The sequence below is a fragment of the Pagrus major genome, chromosome 5, assembly GCF_040436345.1.
Source record: "Pagrus major chromosome 5, Pma_NU_1.0".
Taxonomy (NCBI): Eukaryota; Metazoa; Chordata; class Actinopteri; order Spariformes; family Sparidae; genus Pagrus; species Pagrus major.
In genome coordinates this window covers 38626490-38647094 of record NC_133219.1, presented here as the reverse complement: position 1 = coordinate 38647094, position 20605 = coordinate 38626490, and the positions used below count along the sequence as shown (strand labels likewise).

The 20605-nt window shown below is 42.4% G+C and overlaps 1 protein-coding gene across 1 annotated transcript in view; it reads right to left on the bottom strand.

Annotated features, from left to right (window-relative positions):
* LOC140995715 (netrin receptor UNC5D-like) overlaps positions 1 to 20605 on the bottom strand; it is a 114689-nt gene that overhangs the window by 34613 nt on the left and 59471 nt on the right. The window contains exons 9-13 of the mRNA XM_073465792.1: positions 20233 to 20400; positions 12250 to 12414; positions 10339 to 10371; positions 8006 to 8191; positions 2763 to 3125 (exon numbers count right to left, since the gene is read on the bottom strand). Of these exons, the coding sequence (XP_073321893.1) occupies positions 2763 to 3125; positions 8006 to 8191; positions 10339 to 10371; positions 12250 to 12414; positions 20233 to 20400 (915 nt within the window). The remainder of the gene's footprint in view (positions 1 to 2762; positions 3126 to 8005; positions 8192 to 10338; positions 10372 to 12249; positions 12415 to 20232; positions 20401 to 20605) is intronic.

Below are 20605 nucleotides of genomic sequence, written 5' to 3'. Positions count from 1 at the left end.
TAAGGCGATGAGAAAGAAAGCTTCAGTAATCTGCGGTGAAGTGCTGCGTATGGCCGATTATCCAGTCTAATGAATAGTGGTCCCTGTGGACGGGCTGCGTGAGTGCTGCACTTGACAGCAGCGACTCCTTTACAACAGACCCTCAGACTGAAAGACGGCCGCAGGAGGTTGATTTCACCTCTTCAGGCCAGCTGGGGGGCCGCTGTTACATACACGAGGACCACAGAAGGGGCTGTAAGTGCAGCGCAACGCACAGCCCGACGACCCGGTGACGACTGCGACGGGGCCGTGCAAACTCCTCAAGTCCCTCCATTTGTGTCGGGGGCACACGATGACAGTGTGACCCCCCGTTTGTCTGAAAGGACGTGGAGGAATAACAAAGAGCTACCTGCCTTGGCAACGGCACTGATGTTTCATAGCAACAGCTCATATATATATGTACTAATAATCATATAGAGAGATATTGACTTCTTAGTGAACATGACAGAATTCAGGGAAACTGTTGGAGTTGGTTGGGTCGGATGAACGTGGGAAGTGTTTTGTTTTCTTTCTCTTTTTACATTTATGTGTGTTTCTTTAACTTTGGCACGTATTTATGGCTGGTGTATATGTGTGCTGTGTTGCATACATTATGTGTGTGCATGTACTGATTTATGTTATTAATTATATAGACTATGACTTTTGTAATGTTATTAACATCGTTAAATGTCGTAGTTTGGTCAGGTTTGGTCAAAATAAACTACTTGATTTGGGTTAAACAAAAACAATTATTGGTTAGGTTTAGGAAAAGATCGTACTTTGGGTTTAAATAACAAATTTAACTTGCGTAAGTGACATCAGTTACATCATTTATGTATGTTCACTTACAAAGCATATATTAAAAAGAGATTTACTCTTGATTCTTGGTCACAAACGAAGGAAAAGTCCTGTTAATGACCCATCCAACCACCACCCTGACCCGGACTGTTCTCGCTCTTCATACTCAAGTGAGCTTCAAGAAGTGAAGCTAACAGGGTAACTACCGCTGCAGACTTATAAGCGTTGGGCCTCTGACCAGGTCGCTGTATTTGATGCACTGGGAGTGAGAACAGGCTGCAATCTCTTGGCAAGAAAGCAAACGAGTCTATTTCCTAAAATGTATATCGCTTTAAAGTAATTTGGTGTATTTTGTTGGGTCACAGGAGTCCAGAAAATTGGTCCAGAAGAACCTGGATCCTGCTGCAACACTTTACCAAAATTGCTTTCTTCAGAGTCCATCAGAGTCAGAGAGTATATGTTGCAAAAGAGTTTATTGTGTTTTCTCAGACAGCAACCTAAATAAAATCGAGCCAATCCCAGAACAAGGAGGAGTCTCCACCTGATCTCATCTGACCTCTGTTCCCATTATTTCCGGGACTTTCCAAAGGGTATTTTTTTTAAAAATGTTGGAAATTTCTCACACTAATACAAATGATGAATAAAACCGTCCCTTTACATACATTCAACATGTTTTTCTTCACACAGAATATCTAATTCGTCAAACCCTGATTACACGAGGTTAAACTACGTTTTCAACAATAATTTATCAGCATCTGTAAGCTATTAGTAAAATAAAATGAACAAAAGAAAAACTTAAATCACAAGCGTTTACTAAATGATGCACCACGATCATTCATTTTACATTAAACACCATTTAACTGACAGCATCAGAGGTCGTAATGAAATAAAGACTTAAGATGCACAAAAACAAAACTTTAGATTTTCAACAAATCTGTAGGATGGTTGTTTATCTACGGTTAACGGTTATCTTAAGAAGCGTCATGAAATGGATTTTATGATCATCTTCGTCTGAAGCCGAGCCCTGCACTACCGACCTTCCTTTAAAGTACCAACAATATTTTCCAGAAAAGCGCAAAAGGGCTGTATCCTCTCTGAGGAGACTCAGTAGCTTCAAAGTCAGTCACTGAATCTTAGAAACTTTCTATCGAGTGGCCGGTTTTACAAATTCGTCAGCTGGACTACAGGCTCAGGAAAAAGAAGCTTGCTGAAGTAGCTGGTAGAGCCGGCAAAAAATACCCAGGTATCCCCCAGACCAAGCTGACTGACAGACAGCTCACATCTTTATCCCCTCAGTCTGAGACTCTGAACTCTGGGAGATGCCATCGAGTGCTGTTGGCAACCAAAAAATACAGTATTTATTTGAGTGAAGTCACAATATTTTACTTTCATGGCGCACTCTTTGATTTCTTTATTCTACTCCCTGGTTTATTCTCTGATTTTGTCCTGCCAACATATTTTATTATATGTTAAATGTCCCCGTGTTGTTTTTATGCATTTGTGTCCCAAACAAGATTTTCCACTTTGCTAAAATACAATAAAGTTTCTATCCTGTTCTATTATTCATACTCTTTTTTGGAAGCCACTGACTTGGATCAGTCTGGAGGTTGAGTGTACCACCTCCTCGGGCTGAGAAATGTTCACTGCACCAAAGTTTGTGTTGTGTGTGCCGACAGAAGAAAAAACCTCTACAAATACGAGTGGAGAAAAGCTTGTGGGAGATGTCAGATGTTTGTTGTTGTGCGAGAGATTCTGGGAAGACTGCACTTTCATGCTAAACAGCGCTGGCTTACGGTGGCGACTGTAATGAGAAGTTACTGCAGCCTCTCATTATGGAGCCCGAGTTCACAGTGTGTGAGCACAAAAAAAAAAAAAAAGACTGAGGCAGTGTTTTGTTCTGGTAACAAACCCAGTCTGTGCTTCTATCTACTTCCTGTGAAGCTTACCGGTGTTTGGCACCACCAGACGTCCTCCGGGGTGCCCGAATACTCCGGTGGTCCTCAGCAGCTCCTTGCTGGCGCTGAAGGGCCCGTTAAGTGTCAGCAGGCCCTTCTTGCGTCCGTCCGCGGTGCTGCAGTAGTCTCGGCTCAGGTCCCGCGGGAAGGTCTCGGCGGGGGCTTTGGCGTGGAACTCCGCTCGCTCGGCCACACCTAGTGAAACCATAAAGGAGCTCTGAACTTTGACCTTAATGTCCGGCAGGGGGTCGAAGAGCTCTTTGTCGGCGCCGTCCTGGAAGCAGAGGGGAGTGCTGTACGTCCGTCCCACTGTTAAGTCTGGCTGCATGGAGGAGTTGAGAAGCAGCGGGTTGCCTACAGAGATGAAGAGAAAGCACAGTCACACAGTCACCTGAAAAGCTCTGCTCACATGGGACTCACATCACGTAAACGGAAGTCGTTTAATTAATGAATCAAAGCCCAACCTCTGTGTTTCCTGAGGAGCACTCACATGGCTTTATTGAATTCCCTGGTGCCCCAGATTCAACAAAACAAGGTCAAGATTTGTACTATTTTTTTTGTCATTTCTTGAGTTGAAATCTTAAAAGGCTGAAAAGCTTAAAAGCGTGCGAAGAATGCCTTCATTTTGTCACGACAGGAACAAAGATAAAAGAGGACAGAATATGTGCCAGTCAGCTTGCATGGATTAAATATTATCAGTGGGTTTCTGTCTGCAGCACAATACACCAGATAACTATTTTACTAAGAGTAGACATCGCAGATTTCAGATTTAAATCATCTTTAATCTCCAGATTTAACACAAATTCCTGGATATCCTCAGGTAACACTAGTCCGGTTCCATCCAGGTTTGACGGACACATCTCTTGACTCCTTCTACTGAGATTTCCTGCGACTGACCAGCGAAGCTCCAGCACCAATTAAAACAACATGTCCGGGCAGGCGACCAGTGCATCAGAGGTAAGGGAGCATAACCTGGGCAGAAGGTCCAGGGCTCAGAGCCACGGTCAGAGCGTTAGATTTAATTACCAAGCACACACACAGCTTGATCTCCATAATCCATCTGCTGGAGTCAGCTCCTCTGGACGCTGAGTCGTCCTCCTGAAGGACAGGAAGGAGGGCCAGGCGGGGTGTGGGTGACTGCTCTGTAAATGAGGGGAGTCCTGCAGCTCCCAGTATGGACCCAACAGCCTTCGGAGGGGGGAGTCTTCATCTGTGGCCATTAGATGTGACGACGCTGCCAAGCGGAGCGAGGAGAGCGCTGCATCGATCTGGCAGACGCAGACATGTGGTGCCCCTGGTCGAACCGTGCCAAGATAACGGCGAAGTCACCGAGTCCTTGCTGCCCAGCTGTTGCCTGGTGCAAGGCGGGAGGCTAATGTTGTTTTATTTTTAGGGAAATCGTTAATTACCGGGGGTCGTGATTTGTGATGAGCATTACGGGGCGCGTCGGTTCTGACTTGTTCTTCAAAACTCAACTTTTTCCTGCCGTTTTTTTGTCTTTCGAACAGATATCATTTAAAAACATGGAGTTTGAAAAGACATGTATTCATATTATAGTGATTTTACTGCTTCTCCTGTTCAAAATAAACTCAAAATAAAAATCTAAAGGAGATCACAGAGAATACGGCTGCAGCTCATCAGTATTTTCATCATCAGTCGATAATTAAATCTATTGCGCATGTGCACATGTCTTCAAGCAAAGAGCTGAAATGATAAACAATATGAACAAAGTTTCAGTGCTTATTGCTTAAAATACAGATCAATGGATCTGCTGTTGTGTCACATTTCAACTGTACTGTATCGGTTAAAGTAGAAAGTTAAAAAAAAGTATAAAAAAATTCAAAAAATGATTTCCGTGTCTGCTACAGTGGTGTAAAATATGGTTTAATGTTTTATGTCCTCCAGCTTTACTGCACTAAAAAGTTATTTTATAAGACGATTGAACATAAAAATGGTTGAAATGTCTCATGACTGATGTCGTGAATAAAATCACATTTCAATTTTGCCGTTGATTGAAAGCAGGTACAGTAAAGTGATGCAGCGGATCTCAGGTCACATCTTCACTTTGTCTTGTAGGAACGTTTGATTAACTGTCACAGATTCTTCATTAGTTACCTGTTATTTACAGCAGTGAAGCACATCCACTCATACACTGACTTCTGCATCAACAGCAGGTTATAGTTTGTGTTTAACATTATTTGGAAATCTAAATGCTGCTACAGTGTTGATGCTCTGATAAACTCACTGATAGATGACTTCTGAGTAGTCACCTCGTGTGGTCGCTCTGCACAGCGACGAATAAAATATATAAAAGAAGTTCTGTCATAAAAGTTACACGAATAGGAAAACAAATAGTCCAAGAGGGTTTCAGTGTGGCTCAGAAGCCCACTTAGCTGCTAAATAATACAAAAGAACACATTACATCATACACTGCATGATGTATGACTTCACTTGTTTTCATTTTTTGTGCTTTGTTTGTCGAGTTCAGCACTTTGTGTTAGTGATTTTTGCAAAATGAAACTCTGTTGTGATAAAACTGAATAAAAGGAATATTAAAACTCTGTAAATGTTAGTAAAGAGTGAGGTTTCATCTTCAGATGTCTTCTTATGTGTCGCCAACAATCCAAAACTGAAGCAACTCAGTTTACTTAGAAATGACGCCACGGTCTGGGTGATTACTCAGTTCTGATTGGCTGCAGGGTGTCAATTAATTCCTGATATATGGACACATATGGATTCACTCAAGCAGTTCCACTGAAACTGTGTGTATCTAAATGAGTGGCACTGGCATCAGCTGGCTGCCAACACGTTAGAAAATTAATTTAATTTAATTTGATCTCATTTAAAAAAAAAGTCTGAATATCTTATTTTTGAAAGTGTAATCCTTCAGCGTACCGTCCTCTGAACACTACAGCACGCCGCCTGAAACACACGAGCTGCAGGAAGGAGCTGTGACCGTTGCTCTGAACTTACTGGTATCATCTCACATCAACTTCAGTCTGCAGCTGACACACGGCCTGTCATTTGTTTGTAAAAATCTTGATATAGATTTTGGGACAATGACCGTGGCTGGTCTTGTTGTGAAATTATATTTACTGTTTGTCAACCGTACGCCATGTTACTGACTTTGAATCTTGCAAGCATGACGTTAGCATTCTAGCTAGTTGCTGAAGGGTTCTGTGAGTTGAGCAGACTTCTTAATCAACTGTTGGTAAATCGTATCCAAGGTTCGTTTGTTCATTTACTGGAGAAGTGAACGTTGCATAAGAACCTTTATGATTGTAAAGACTGTTATTAGTCAAACCCTGCAAAAGAATGTGCTTGTGAAAAATGCATGAAAATAAAAAATGTGTGATCTTTTCTTTGGTGACTTGCATGGTATAAGCGGGATAATACCCTAAGAGGTGTCCATAATCAAAAATTGATGGACTCCAAGGGGGCAACCGTCCGTCCCACACTTTGTTGCACCTTATCCCTTTACATAAACCAGAGAAGAGTATGACGTTCTCCGTTTTGAGAACTGTTGTGATTTTCCCTTATCAATTTGTTTTTGATACTACCAATCATTTCAGCCATAACAGGAAGAATACTTTCATTTCAGTGTTAATAATATAACCTGTGACATCTGTGTTATCTACTCCGTCACCAGGCTGCCTGATTGTACCTGCATTACAAATATGATACAGAATAACATTTCAGATAATTGCTAATCAGATAGCATTCCATAAAAAATGGTAAGATGCATTTTTCATTTCTAAACGGCCTCTTTGTGACAGCGAACCTCTCGGCGACTCAGCCGATACTCCAGCTCTCGGTCAGAGCTGCAGCCCGGTGGACGATGCCTCTCTGCTCACTGACATTCGATCACTGCTAAATTTTCTCCCCTCCGGTCGAGTGGAGAATGATCTGATTATCGCTTGAGTGTGCATCTTTAAGAATGGCGCGGCGAAAATGGAATGGCAGTGGTGAGATGAGAGAAGTTAATGAAATGTACCTCAGGTTGAATACCTTGAGGGATAGGTTTGGAATTGGGCCTCTGATTAAAAATCACTCAGAAGGAGAGGTAATGCGGAGAGACAGGTTCAGGTCCAAAGACTCATTCAGCACTCTGCCTTACAGCCACTCTGGCAGCAGAGAGCCATCCGAAAGCATTTAAGAACTTCTTCAAGAATTTAAGGGTTTTTTTTTTCTTCTTGCGATTATTAGGCATGAAAATGCTACTGATTTGCAATTAAACCCGCACTATAAGAAGTGTTTGCCCCTCTAGAGGAAGTGTTTAATTTCGTCCAATGTTTATGAAAAGGACGGTAAAATGTTAACAATGCAGTCGCAGCAGAAGTAGGCTAATATAAAACGCCTGGGCAACCTCCAATACTAACTGGGGCTGAGGAAGTGTTCAACATTTCATGTGGAGCCTCGGACGGCGCTGAAAGAGATGAGAACAGAAAGGAGTGATTGTGGCCGGTGGAGGGCACAGCAGGCAGGCTGCAAGGAGAGCTGGCCTATTTAAATAGGATTGATGACCTGCTGAATGTCGACCCAGCTCAAACCAACCTTCCAGCCCGCCGTTTTCCTCACACCCTGACGAGGGGGCGGGGTTTGACCGACTCTCCAGGCCTTGCGGGAGCCGAGGCACAGCGTGGGCTCCGGCAGATCTGCTCACGGGCGCTGTCACCGCGGCGGCCAGGATGGATCACCCCTCGCCACGATGGCTATCACTTGCGCTAACCCAGAAGTGTCAGTGACAGTAATATGAATGCCTGTAGCGAAGCTGGCCGGGACGGCCGCAGTCACATAACCAACAGAAGTTATTGCTGTGCACAACAAAAATTGAATTGATGTTCACTGTTCCATAACCCTCACATTTATCCATCAGTGGTTTAGGCCAGTGTAATCTGATGGAGGAGATTGGCTGTCTGACAGTCAAATGTGTGGTCTGCTCGGAGGGGGTGGAGCAGCGGCGGTCTCTATCAGAGATTGATTATCTCCTGTGTCAAAATAACAGAGGAGCAGGTCTGTCAAAATAGAAGGACAGGTCCTTTCACTGATTATGGAGGTATAAATCCTAAGCAGATGGGGAGCCTGCACGCCACGCTGCCCCATGCAAACACATGCCATCAATCAGAGGGGGTGGCCCTGCTGCTGAGGTCTTTGATGACACCGCCTTTTGGCCTTGTGGTCGTTGGTGTGTGTCAGCATGGAGCTGATGGAGACTCTCTCTCTCTCTCTCTTACCTTGTCTGGTAGTCTTGAAATTGAAAGACTGGAAACCCCCGGCGAGCGCAGAGGAGTCGATGACGTCCACGCCGTACTCGCTGTGGTTCTTCCTGTACAGCATGACGGCTACTACGAGGATTGCTACAGCGATGATGCCGGCTCCCAGGCCAGAGTACAGAGCGACATCGTTGGAGCTGTCCATGCCTGAAGCACACAAGACACATGGAAAGGGAAAGCTGAGGTCAGTGGCTAATAAAGGCCGAGTTAAAAAAACAATGAAGCCTAAAAAAAACAGCTCACATAATAAAATTTAGTATAATATCCAACACTGTTGGTGGTCGAGTTGCATTATGGGTAATGTAGGCCATGTTTTCACTGGAGTGCTCTTGTAAGCTATTTTTTTTTCACATTAAAAGCCTACCTATAAAGTGAAGGCTGAAAGACTTTTATTGTGAAAATTAAGGGGGAAGCATTGAGTTTCATTCATTGTTTGGCAAAAGATTAAAGTGGAATACCTGACATTACTCTGGCAGTTCTGATGGAAATAGCGCTGTGGAAATATACATTATACTGAAAATATCAAAACAGCACGTCAACATGAAGAAAGTATTGAGTCTGCATTAAATGGGGGGAGCACAAGAGATCAATAATATAAGCTCGATCCTCTCTTTCATGAGGTAAATTAAGGCTAAGGAAAATAACTTAATTTTGTGCCCAGAGTCACTAAATATAAGCTGTTGCTCATGTGGAATAATGAAGTTTGACTGGGGGTCATACATCTTCGTCCAATAGGGGTTATAAAAGCCTATAAAAGCTCATATAAATAGTGTGTGAGCGGTCAAGCAAGAGAAGGAGAGATAGAAGTCGTCTAGTGGCAGTAAATGTACCGTACAGGTGAATAAACTCTGCAGCTCCTCAATACGCAGGAAGAAATTGTGTTTGAGAGACACTATCCCTGCTAATATTCATGCTGCTTGTCCGTGCTAATATCGATGCTACCGCTAATCCGTGCTTGTGATGTTGATCTTGCACTCTGGTTGCGATGGTAATAACTGCGTATGACTATTAACCAAGCCCCAGGAAGAAACACTAACAGGAGGGGGGAGGCTTTCAATGTGTCCTTCTGAGGGTTCTCCAGCACCTGGGTCTTTTCTTTCCTACTGTGATGAAAGCAGCATTGCCAAAAAAAAAAAAAAAAAAAGAAGAAGAAGTGAAGAGGATTTTTTAAGTGTTGCACATAAAAGAGCATCGTCTTTGTTACGTTAATTAAGACTCAGAAACTGTGTGGGGGAGATGGGAAAAAAAAAACTGCGGAGACAATACGGTTATTTCATGTGGACAATCAAGGTCAAACACAGGCAAGAGTTACAATGTGTTGCACTGGCTGCAGCATGGAAATGAAACAAGAAGGATGGAAAGTGGTAAGATGGAGCAGACCATCTGTCTTATCTCTCTATGCTACATTATGCACCACAGATAGGAATAAATGAACATGTCCAGCCGTTACTCTAAACTGTTACGTATCACACTCAAGCTGCTAACATGGAGGGTGATTAGCCTAACTGCCTTTAGACCCACCGGTCTATATCCAATAGCTATGATGGATAACTCGCGGCGCCGAGAGTCAGAGCCCATGTGGTGTGGCTGGTGGTCACCAGTCCGTGCGAGGACCAATAAGAGAGCAAATTAATTTAGAGTATTCCTACCAGGGCGATCACTTGCCAGATACCGGCTTCATGGACTCCGATGTTCAATCATTCAACCTTTCCTTAAAGCCTGTGAAGACGGCAGTAGGCAGGACTTTTACACTAATGTGGCAGGCTAATGAAAGCGCTCAAGCTAGCACCTGACAATCACTTAGTCAGCCTAACTCCGGAAAGTGATTGAAAGCCGCCACAGGAATGTGAGGACAGCGCCGTAAATTGGTCAAATTAGCTCATTTGCAATGATTACAACCCATTAATCCTCCACAACATAGCACATGTTCACTTGTCACAACCAATATATCTCCTGGCTCAAAGTAGAAGCACAGCTGTGATGTCACGGTTGTCATAAAAAGTCGGGCACTGAATAATGACATGAATGTGTAATGAGCACTTGCTGGGTTAAAACAGTGAGTTGCTCAGATCAAAGTGAACTAAAGGGCGGTAATTCATGATGTCGCTGCTTGCAGAGTGTGTACTGAGTGAATGCAAATGACTTTCACTCCCTCTCCTGCCAACTTAAAAACTCGTAATATATCATCTCTGGCCCCCAGAATCCAGGGCATTACATATTAGTGGCGGATGGGGGAGGAGCGTGGGGCGTGTGGGGGGGTTGAAGATGAAAGAAATCCACAGAGGAAGACTCACTTTGAGGTTTAACGTCATGTAGCAGCTTTCGATCTGCAAAGACAGAGAGATAGAATGAGACAAAGAGGAGAGAAAGTGGTGATTAAAGTCCGAGCCTCTGTGAAGTGACTAACAAGTGTGGTCTGGTTCCCGAGCAAGAGGGAAGCGCTCCTGCTGACTGTACAGTATCTGATAACGGCCAGGCAGGCATCATTACTGTTCCTCATATCAACGCAGAAAGAGGTGGTGAGGTGCAAACTGCTCAAAGGCTGGGAAATAACTCTGAGTGGGCCAATTATCTCCTAACACAGGTCCAAAAACAAGCTTGATTTACACAACCAGACTTTCTCCAAGTGTATATTGTGGAAATGTGAACATCATAATCATGAGCACATTCGAGTTGGGCTGATACTCATATTGTGACTGTGATTTAAAGTGTGATTATTTTCCATAAATTAAGCTACCAGTCTTGGTGATTTATACATCAAAAAAATGACATCCATGTATGCCAACCATATTAGATGCAAATAAATTATAATTTTCAAACTCATTACCAGGACGTCAGACTAATTGCCTCTGTCATCCTGTAGAAAATGCGTTGAACAGAGATCTTCCCTTAGATGACGATTTTTTTGTATGTATGCATGACTGTCGCTTAGCAAATGTCAAACTAGTCTTGACTACAGCGGAGGACGCCTTTTCACGCCGTTACTATAGTTATAGTCTTGCACAGCCAGAATCTATCTTCACAGTGCAGTCAGTGATAGTTACAAGCACTGGCTGGCTGCTCAGCATGAGACAGAACAATTAGACGAGTTCAAATATGAAAGGACACAGTAAACCCACTGCTTCAACTTGTCATTCTGAAGTAATAACTGATTGCACAGTGTAGAAAGAAAAAATGACGCCATCTGCGTATAGATTGATTCCCTGCAATCCTCACATTTAGCGTGCTTTTCAGTCTGCCCACCAGGTTTGATTTTTCTAACAAAAATGAAGGGTAAATTACAGCACAGGAAGCATGTTTGTCATTGTGCAACCATAAAACACAAAGAGACATTGTTTTCCTTGGTCACTGTCCCCAGTCAACGGTCGAACAACTGGAACAACTGTGAAAACTCTACACTGCAAAAGAAAAAGAAACCAGCCGATGGAAGAGGCAAAGAAGGTGAAGAGTTAAAAGAATAGTGAACGGTGGGCATTCATTCGACGGAGAGCACCGGTGTTTCCCCTCACAGTACCACTCTGACTTAAGACGGTTCGAAACCAGCATTCTTTCGACTATATCAGTAAAACCTGCCTACTTATTAATACCGACGTGTTTTACCGCCTTTTCATATGACTGAGATCAGGATTTCTAGGTCAAATTGGGATCCTTACAGTTGTATTTTACTTTGGACCAGTAGCCAGTCCATTAGCGGTAGCCATGATGCTAACACTGTCTTTACTACAGTGGCACCAACAGTAATACCACAGGAGGGGGGAAAGTTGAAAAGTTGTCTTTGCCTCTGATGATCTGAAATGGCACCCCTTCAAATCACAGTCTCGATACAAACACGTATCGTTCAGCCCTTTTTCACTGACGTTTTTTAGGTCATCGCGTGTGCATGACCCAAACAGTGAAATGACATTTCATTACAAATGTGAAGCATCGTTCAAGAGTGAATGTCTGCATTTCTTACCCTGTGACAGATTCAGTATGACATACAATATGTCAAGTGAGCAGCTCACAGGAGAAAGAGCGCAGACATCATCATGCACTGGGCATCCGTGTCAATCCAAGGTGTGATTTTTTTTTTCCAAAGCACACCTCCTGTTCAAACATGCTTGTGATGATTTGCCACGTTACAGCGAGCGTATATATGGTGATGAGAATGACAGGAAAATGATGACAGTGATGATGTTGATGTCGAGCATAATAAAAGGCCTTACTCTGGGTACACAGTCCATCTGTGCAGTTCTCGGTGGCCTCGCTGTTCCCTTCGCACATCTTGCCTCGGTGTCTGGGTGCCGGGGAGTTGCACTCCCGACTCCGCTGCCTCTCACACTGGCTGCTGCATACGGTCCAGACGCTCCACTCATCCCAGCCTCCATCAACTGCAATATGAGCATATATATATATATATAAATGTGGACAAAGACAATAACAGATGTTCTGTATGTGACAGCACAAGAAAACAAACAAAGACAAGGGGAAATAATGTGAGGCGCTCAGGAAGCAGCTAAGGCGAGCCGAAGAAAGACATCATTAGGATACATCCGCTTGAGATATTAGAAATCATGAGAAAATGAATGCTTCTTGCTTATTTTTAGCAAAAATTGATATCAACATCATGTCTGTATGTAATGTACTGGAGTCTGGACTTGAGCCTTAGCCTAGCAAAGACTGGAGACAGAAAGAAACAGCTAGCAGCCAAAATTCCCCTAAAATCATATTCACATTTCTCTTTCTGTAAGGGTCAAAAAAACAAAACAAAAACAAGATAAAACAGGCTAACGTTAGTGGCCACATTTGTTTTCTTTACTTTGCTCGGAGCCAGGGCATCTCCTGACCCCTGACTCCTGATCTGACTCCGCAGAGACGTGAGGTTCATCCAGACTGAGTTGTTTCTTTAACCTTTTTCCTTTGCATGAATTATAAAATCACAAGTAATTTTTATTCCAATGTTTGTTTTCAGTCTCCAACAAGTAAAGAAAAATCCCACCAGTAACTTTTTTTTAAATGTCCACTGCATCGAGAGTAGGCTATGAAAAGTGATTCGAGAATCACAGTCATACAACTTAGTTATACTTTCAACTAAATAAGATGTTAGAAATACTTTGAACCAGATTTTAAAATTATTTTTCTTGTGCCTGAAAATAGCCTGTGTAGCCTTGGGTCTATATTTTGATAACTGACCTATATCTAGATCAAATCTGAAGTCTATTTAATGTTGCACTTTAATAAAACATTCAAGTGCATTATATATGATAATAGTAAATACAAATGGGGGAATCTAAAGGCAGAATACACCTTTTGACACATAATGCCTCCTGGAGTGAACAGATTAATTTCAGTCACAGAAAAAAAATGGACAAAAATGTTATTAAAACTTCTAGGTTGTAAAAAAAATGGCGTCCATTTAGTCACTTTAGTAAGTAAATATATATAAATATATACACATTTCAACAAAGAACAGATAGTTATCTGTTATGTAACAGCAACACACACACACACACACACACACACACAGAGTATGACACACAGTCTGCAGGGTGGTGGTACAGCTTGAGAGACATTTTCTCCCCATTAACCCCCGGGCCTGTTTATATAATAGGATTTGATACAAGGCTATGAAACAAGACAGCCTGGTGCATGTTAATAGCTGGAAGTCCTCCACCATGCTCTGTCATCTGATCAAGGAAGAACTCATCATGCTTAGCTTAACAAATATTGGGAGACCATATGGCGCCTGAAGATTTTTTGGCAGCACTTGGGATGCTGATAATACAGTCTTGTGGGCGGTGGAGAAGGTAATCTTCCTTTGTGGTGCTCCACGGTCCCTACCTACACTCCTGCATTTGTTTGTGGCTTCTTCTCAGCTACTTGATATGCAAATGATGTGTTTGTTACGATGTGGAGAGAATGCAGAGTGCTCCTGAGTTAGACCGCAGTCGCTGGTGAGTGAATACATATTGTTTCTCCTGACAGTTCCCCTCTGACTAGCTGCTCTGATTCTGTTGATTGACCTCATCTGCTTACTGCTAAACAACAGTTACAGCCTGACAAGCTGCAACATCTGCAAAAAAAAACTCTGAATCACTTTCAACTTGTGGATACTTTTCATAATCCAAACTGAAACATTTTTAACTCGCTGCATTTCTAGGTTTCTTAAACTGTTTAGTTGCCGGATCCTCACTAATTTGTTTTGGTGACATTTTCACAGCTAAGCAGACGTTACGCTTTAATTTTTGTGCATTTATTTTTTCATCCTTCAGTTTGAACCTAAATCCTGACACATCAGAGGATTTTGGTTTTTCTACCAAACAACCTTCTGCAAAGTGAATATTAAAGTTTTCATGCACTCGCTAAGTTTAAGGTATATGGTAATGTTTATACGGAAAACAGCATCTAATGACTGTAACTTTTAGCTAATCTTACGGTGCAGCAGCAGCCTGGTCTTAGTCAGTCTGTCTGTCTGCAGGGCACCATTGACGAAACATCACTGACTGTCGTAGCGACAGAAAAAAGGATCTTGAAGACCTAAAGAGCCAAACGCACTCCGCAGCTCTGTGCATGGATTTACCTCAGTGAAACTTTGTCCTGAGTCATCTTGTATAAATTATTTAATGATCTGTGTTAGACAAATAGAGCTGAGAGAAAATGTGTGCTGCTGTTGAACAAGCCCACCAAGAGTCCCATGAAAAAAAACAAAACAAAGGCTAACAGTAATATAGTTTCAGTTTCATTACGGCTGAACTGTGTAGTTTTTTTACAGTACATTTGGCAGGGACCAGTTTTTGGGATCTTTTCAGCCATGGATTTGGTGCTCTAGTCAGTGTTCAGGACAATAAGACAGTGTACTTGTAATAACTCTTGCTCATTAAAGAAGGAACAAGTCACACCTGGTATATTGGTGTAGTTAAAAGACGTGTTTTCATAGTTTTTGGACAACTTACCCTAGACGCCACTCTGGCAGTTACAAGGTAAGTGCCCAAATCATTCGCTTTGAGACGTTTTCTTTGACAGACATGAAAATTGTAGTCATGCAGCTCCACACTTCAGTCAGTGCAACATGCTGATGACTCATATGTGTCAGAAATCTCAATTTACTATTAAAAATACAGTAAACTTGAGTGAGTTTGGATGATTAGATGTGACCTCTTTGGAATGGGACACGACAAACATCCATTGTCGTGGGGTTCGGTGTGTTTAGTTGTAACCGTTGCTAAAAAAACGTTGCGTGACGCTCGTACAAGTACAGAAGAGTCATAAAGTCAGCAGACTGACTCAGCAATGTCAGCGCAGAGCAACATCTACGACTATGAGCTAACGTTAGTCATACCGGAGCAAATAAGACTTTAGCAGCAAAACATCAGAGTACATAAAGTTTAACAAGGGTGCATTTTATTGCTAATGAGTTTACTTTTCATTTGTTGGAGGAATAATGTGTTACTTTACTTTACTCATTCCTGATGACACTGTAATCTCCCATAATGCTCCACATTTCACCTGCTACTCCCAGTAAAAGAGAGGATGGTAGCTGATACATTAGGGAAGAGTGAGATCACTTCACTAAAGTTTAATTAGGTGCAGATGTCGTTGCCACAAATATATAAAATCTAGAGCCCATCCTCACGAGAAAAACGAACATATAGGTTAAAAATGAGAGCAGGTTAATACGACCCATATATAGGTCTGCTGCTTCAAAGGAGGAAGTAGCATAAAGACTGGAAAAAGGCCGTATGGGGAGAAGGTCGGAGATGGACGGACTAATGATTTAACAAGCACAGGACGTTCTTTCAACAGACTGCTGTTACTGTCCAGCAAAATTCACAAATTTCCCTCTTGTGGGACTAGTAAAGGATTATCTTATCTTATCAACCCAAATAACAATGTTTTCCACAACCTAAGTAAGGAATTTTCTTGCCTAAACATAACCAAACTGCGACTGTACGACGAAGGTCCAGTACGTCTGTCGCTGATACCAGTGGTCATGTTGTTTTGGGAGACACTGACAATCATCCTAATCAGATGTTAATGGTAGAGGTGGTAAGAGTGGAACTATACAGTACACAGCCAGTATTGACTTTGCTTTCGTTCTCCACAATATGAGTTTAATTTCTCTCACTATTCTCTCTTGTTAAGTGGCTATCTGCCTCATCCCCATGCAGGCTCTGACCCCGTCCACCCTCTGTGCTCTCCCTGCACTCAGACCATCATTAAGACAACGCTCCGGGCTGCCTTGTCAGTACCGGACAGGCTTGTCAATCAGCGGCTCAGACAGCTGGATTCATCTCAGCCTACGCTCGGCTCCTGTCTGCATCTCCTTCCTCCCACAAAGACACGGATCAACCCTGATAACAGGGAGTCTTCTCCGCTGCATGCTACTTCAGTCGCCCCCCCGATGCCTCTGGGCCATGGTGGTGGCAATTCTTCTTCTTCTTTTCTTCTTTAATTATTTTTTTTCATATGGATTCAGCAGTGTAAACATAACCCAACCTCCCCCCCATCTCTTAAAGCTGCATTTAAGGTTGACAGCTTTCATTGGCAGTGAGAGGCAGCTGGATGAAAACTTTTTTGATACACAGACATCAGTCAGCATCTGAAAATTCAATTTTTTGTTTAGACTACAAGCCGGTGAGTGAGTTTTGAAAGCCAGACGTTAGAGCACCCTGAAAAGCAAAGAGCTGAGTCATTGTTATTGATCACCCTCCTCAGCAGAGTTTCTCCTGCACAGAAACTCACGGTGTCATTTTCTGTGCCACCTTCGTTAAAAGCTACATGTTGCTGGCAATTATAACTGAAAACTGTTTGTTTATGTGCATTAATGTAAAGTTTTGGTGTAAAAAGTGCGATAAGCACAACATTAGAAAATGATGCCTGCTCACTGTTATTGATTAATGGAAAGAAAGTTTGGCACGTTACGGTTTGAGCACTAAAGCCAAGAGCCAGACAACAATGTCTGTTTTATGAAGCTGAATTATTTATGTAATATTGTGTGGCTTGTATATTTTGAAGCTGAGAGACTTTATCATCGATGGTGAGGTAAGAGAATTTGATATTCGGTGAGACCACGTTTACATTGGTTTTGGATTACTGACTACAAAACGAGGAGGTAAAAAGCCCTGTGCTCTTGTATTTTTGGGAAAAAGTTTTCTTGTAAACAATCTAAGAAATTTAGAAATTTATTCTTTAGGCCTGAAAAACTTGTTGAATGCATTTCCTTCCTCATAAATCATTTACAAAGCCGAGCATTTTAAAACCTGCACTGTCTACATTCATGTTTACCAGCTGACTGCTCATTCTCACTCCCAATACATACATACAGCAGCATGGACAGCGGCTCAATACGTCCAATTTTGACTTTGGTGGCGCTCCTCTTGCGTACTTTCTGGAGGCATCCCTCTCGAATAGTAGGAGAGCGAGAATAGTCTGCGCTGGGTGGTGTTTAGTTTGTTTGGTGGGTCTGAAAGTTGAATTGTTTCTAACTTGTGTTACGTACATTTACCTAAATCTAACTAAGTCGTTTTGGTGCCTTAACCTAACCAAACTGTGACTGTTTCACAATGTCAACAGTCCAAAACTCATAATATGTGAAATGTTTGTCAGCAAGCTTTATTTTGAAATCTCATATTTCTTATTGCTAACCTGACCTGACTGGTTTTGAATTCTGTACAAATAACAATAACAAGAAACAACATGTGTTTTTTTGTTAGTTTTTTAGCTATAGCCTGAATTTAACCCAATAAATCTGCGTTTTTAACCCGATTTACAAACTTGTACCAAGTGTCAGAAGTCTTTCTGACTCCGTCCTCCTGACTTCTGTCCCCTTGTCCCTGGTCCACGTCTCTCTCTCATCCTGTTCTGGCATTCTCTGTCGCCATTAAGCTAGACCTGACTGTCTGTCCCCATCTGTGTCCTGGCAGTCTGACGCCTCCCAAACTGAACAAATTGGCACGAATCATGCTCACTGGATGACCTCGCCAATTTCTGAGACCCAGCTTTCAAGCTCCTGGGCTCTCTGGGAAAACAAGACAATATGTGGGGGAGCTGACAGTGCGTACACAGGATGTGCAACAACATGCTGGGACTGACAGGGCCTACAGGGACCCAACATCTGCGTACAGGTGACAAGGCACGCAGACGAATTCTATACCTTCGACATATGTTTGCGTCACACGTGTTGATAATGCGCACAGACGCTCAGACTCCAAACTGAGAGCCGTCACACAATGTGACAATGTGGAAGACAGCCGCCGAATAACATTTACCACCGTAGAGTTAAACTCTTTCCAAAAACGTCCTGTTTCTGTCCCAAGTTTTGTCACATGCTAGTCTTACAGGCCGATGACATCGAGATGTGTGGATAGAAACGCTCTGCTAGCAAAACCATTGTTTTAAATTATATATAATATAAAAAATAATAAGTAAAACTGTTATTTTGGAAGCCTTTCAGTGGTTTCAGTGTTTTGCTATTTTCTTCCCTATCACAGTTGATATGCACGTCTTGTAACTGAATGTACACAGCAGAGAAATTCTTATAATTTCTGTGCAGATAAGGCCGATTTACTGTATATGTCAGCTTGTAGATATCGAACATATCTCATTTTTTCCTGTCAGTTCAGTTCTGTCACAGATTTGAGATCAAGGTCTACAGAAATATATCAGGCGGAAATAATCTTGTCTAAATTAAAACATCAGTGTACAGAGCTGACTGTTTTCTAGAGCAAACCCGTCTTCAGACACAGTTAGATCATTTGCAACCATGACACATTTTGTAAGAAACATTTTTATCAACACAAAGAGGAAATAAATTACATTGAACAGATCTACGTCCTGCAAAATGTCAATACAGTATATGAACAATTAACCAATTAAATGATCTGTATCCATAGCCGTACTCTGAATGGGCGGGGCTTAAACAGGAAGTGGGCCTCAGGATTGAGTAAAATGGTTATTTAAAGAAAATGTTACTTGTAATTAACTTCAGTCAACTCTCAATGAGGAGTGCTGATACTGACACATCTTACTTGGATGATACACTCAACTCTACTGCAAAACATCCTGCCTTTTTAGGGTTGGTTAAGCATAATCAGGTTATAAGTTACGGTACATTTCCACAATAGTGATTACAGCCAAAACTGGCTGGAAGATCTGATATCATTTTGTTGTTACCAGGAAGCCAAGAGAGCCGATCTGTGCTTCATTTACTGCACAAGAGAGAGCGAGAAAGCTGCTACACTGACACACTAAAGTGTCGGCAATGGTGAGCATTACCTACTAAACATCTGCACGTTTTGCCTTTTTGCTCAGAACGGTAACCTCACAGAGCTGCTAACACTGCAGCACTCTTCTTTTATTGCCTTTTTATTGCGGTTAACCAGACCAATAAGAGCATTTTTGACTCTGTGTCACTCCCTGCCTTTAATAAACGCTTGTAGACACACGACTCTTGTTCTGCAGATTTGTCTGTGAGTTGACAGGCCTGCATGTGTACAGCGCTCACATTTATAGGATAACCCTTCGCCTCCGTGAGAACAAAACCTCCCCGCTCTACTCACAACAACAAATTCCACCCGTGTTGGCTCTTGTAAGGTAAAAAAGTCATTTTTTTCAAGAACTATCTCGGCTCACCTTCTCCCCCTGAATCACACAGCACACTGAGTCATATCCCGGCTCTCACTGCTGCCTCCTCTTGTCACTTCACTTTGCATCATAAATCCTCCTTTTATGCCTTTTATTTTTCTTCCATGCAGCACGATCGGTTCAGCGGTACAAGGTTTTTTTTTTCCAGGTCACTACAGGTCTGTCCATTGCAGTCCTCCTTCTTGGTTGTGTGTGATGTTATTGAGGCAAGATTTTAAAGCTCAATCTAGTCATTTTAAACCACTCTGGATAAAAGCAACGGTTAAATGTCAGAGATGTTAGTGTAGGTGACATGCAGTAATCGTGCAAAGTGCCTGAAAAAAACACCTGGCAATAAAATATGTCACCTGAAAACACAAACAAACAGCTTGTCATCTACTAATATCATTAGTATATGAAATGTGAACACATTCGTTTCATTTCTGGCAGCCTGTCATAATCTCTGACATGTCGGCTTAAGTATTCTCAAACAAATATATAATAACTCTCGACACCTAGAGAAAAGTAACCGCTGTACGTCTGTGTTATATTCCCATGCAGAAACTCAGAGTTTAAGTGGAACCTACTTGGGCAGAGTGCATTGCAGGTGATCTTCTGCACAGACATGCCCTCGCAGAACGCCCCGCCGTTGAGAGGCGCCGGGTTAGTACAGGTTCGAGAGCGCTTCTGGACACCCCGCCCACACGGCACATTACAGGCCGACCACTCCGTCCACAGGGACCAGCCGCCGTTCACTGGAGAGAGTTCAACAAGTTCAGAGACGGAGGAATAAAAGGTAGAGCGACTGCACAACAACACATATTACTTTTTTCCAGAACTCTGGCATAGTTAAATACTCTAACAAGAGCCGGGGTTATTAATGATTATGCAGGCTGCGAGGCGCTGCAAGGCAACAATGCATAACCGCTGCAGCGGATTGAACACAGCATACTCATTGTG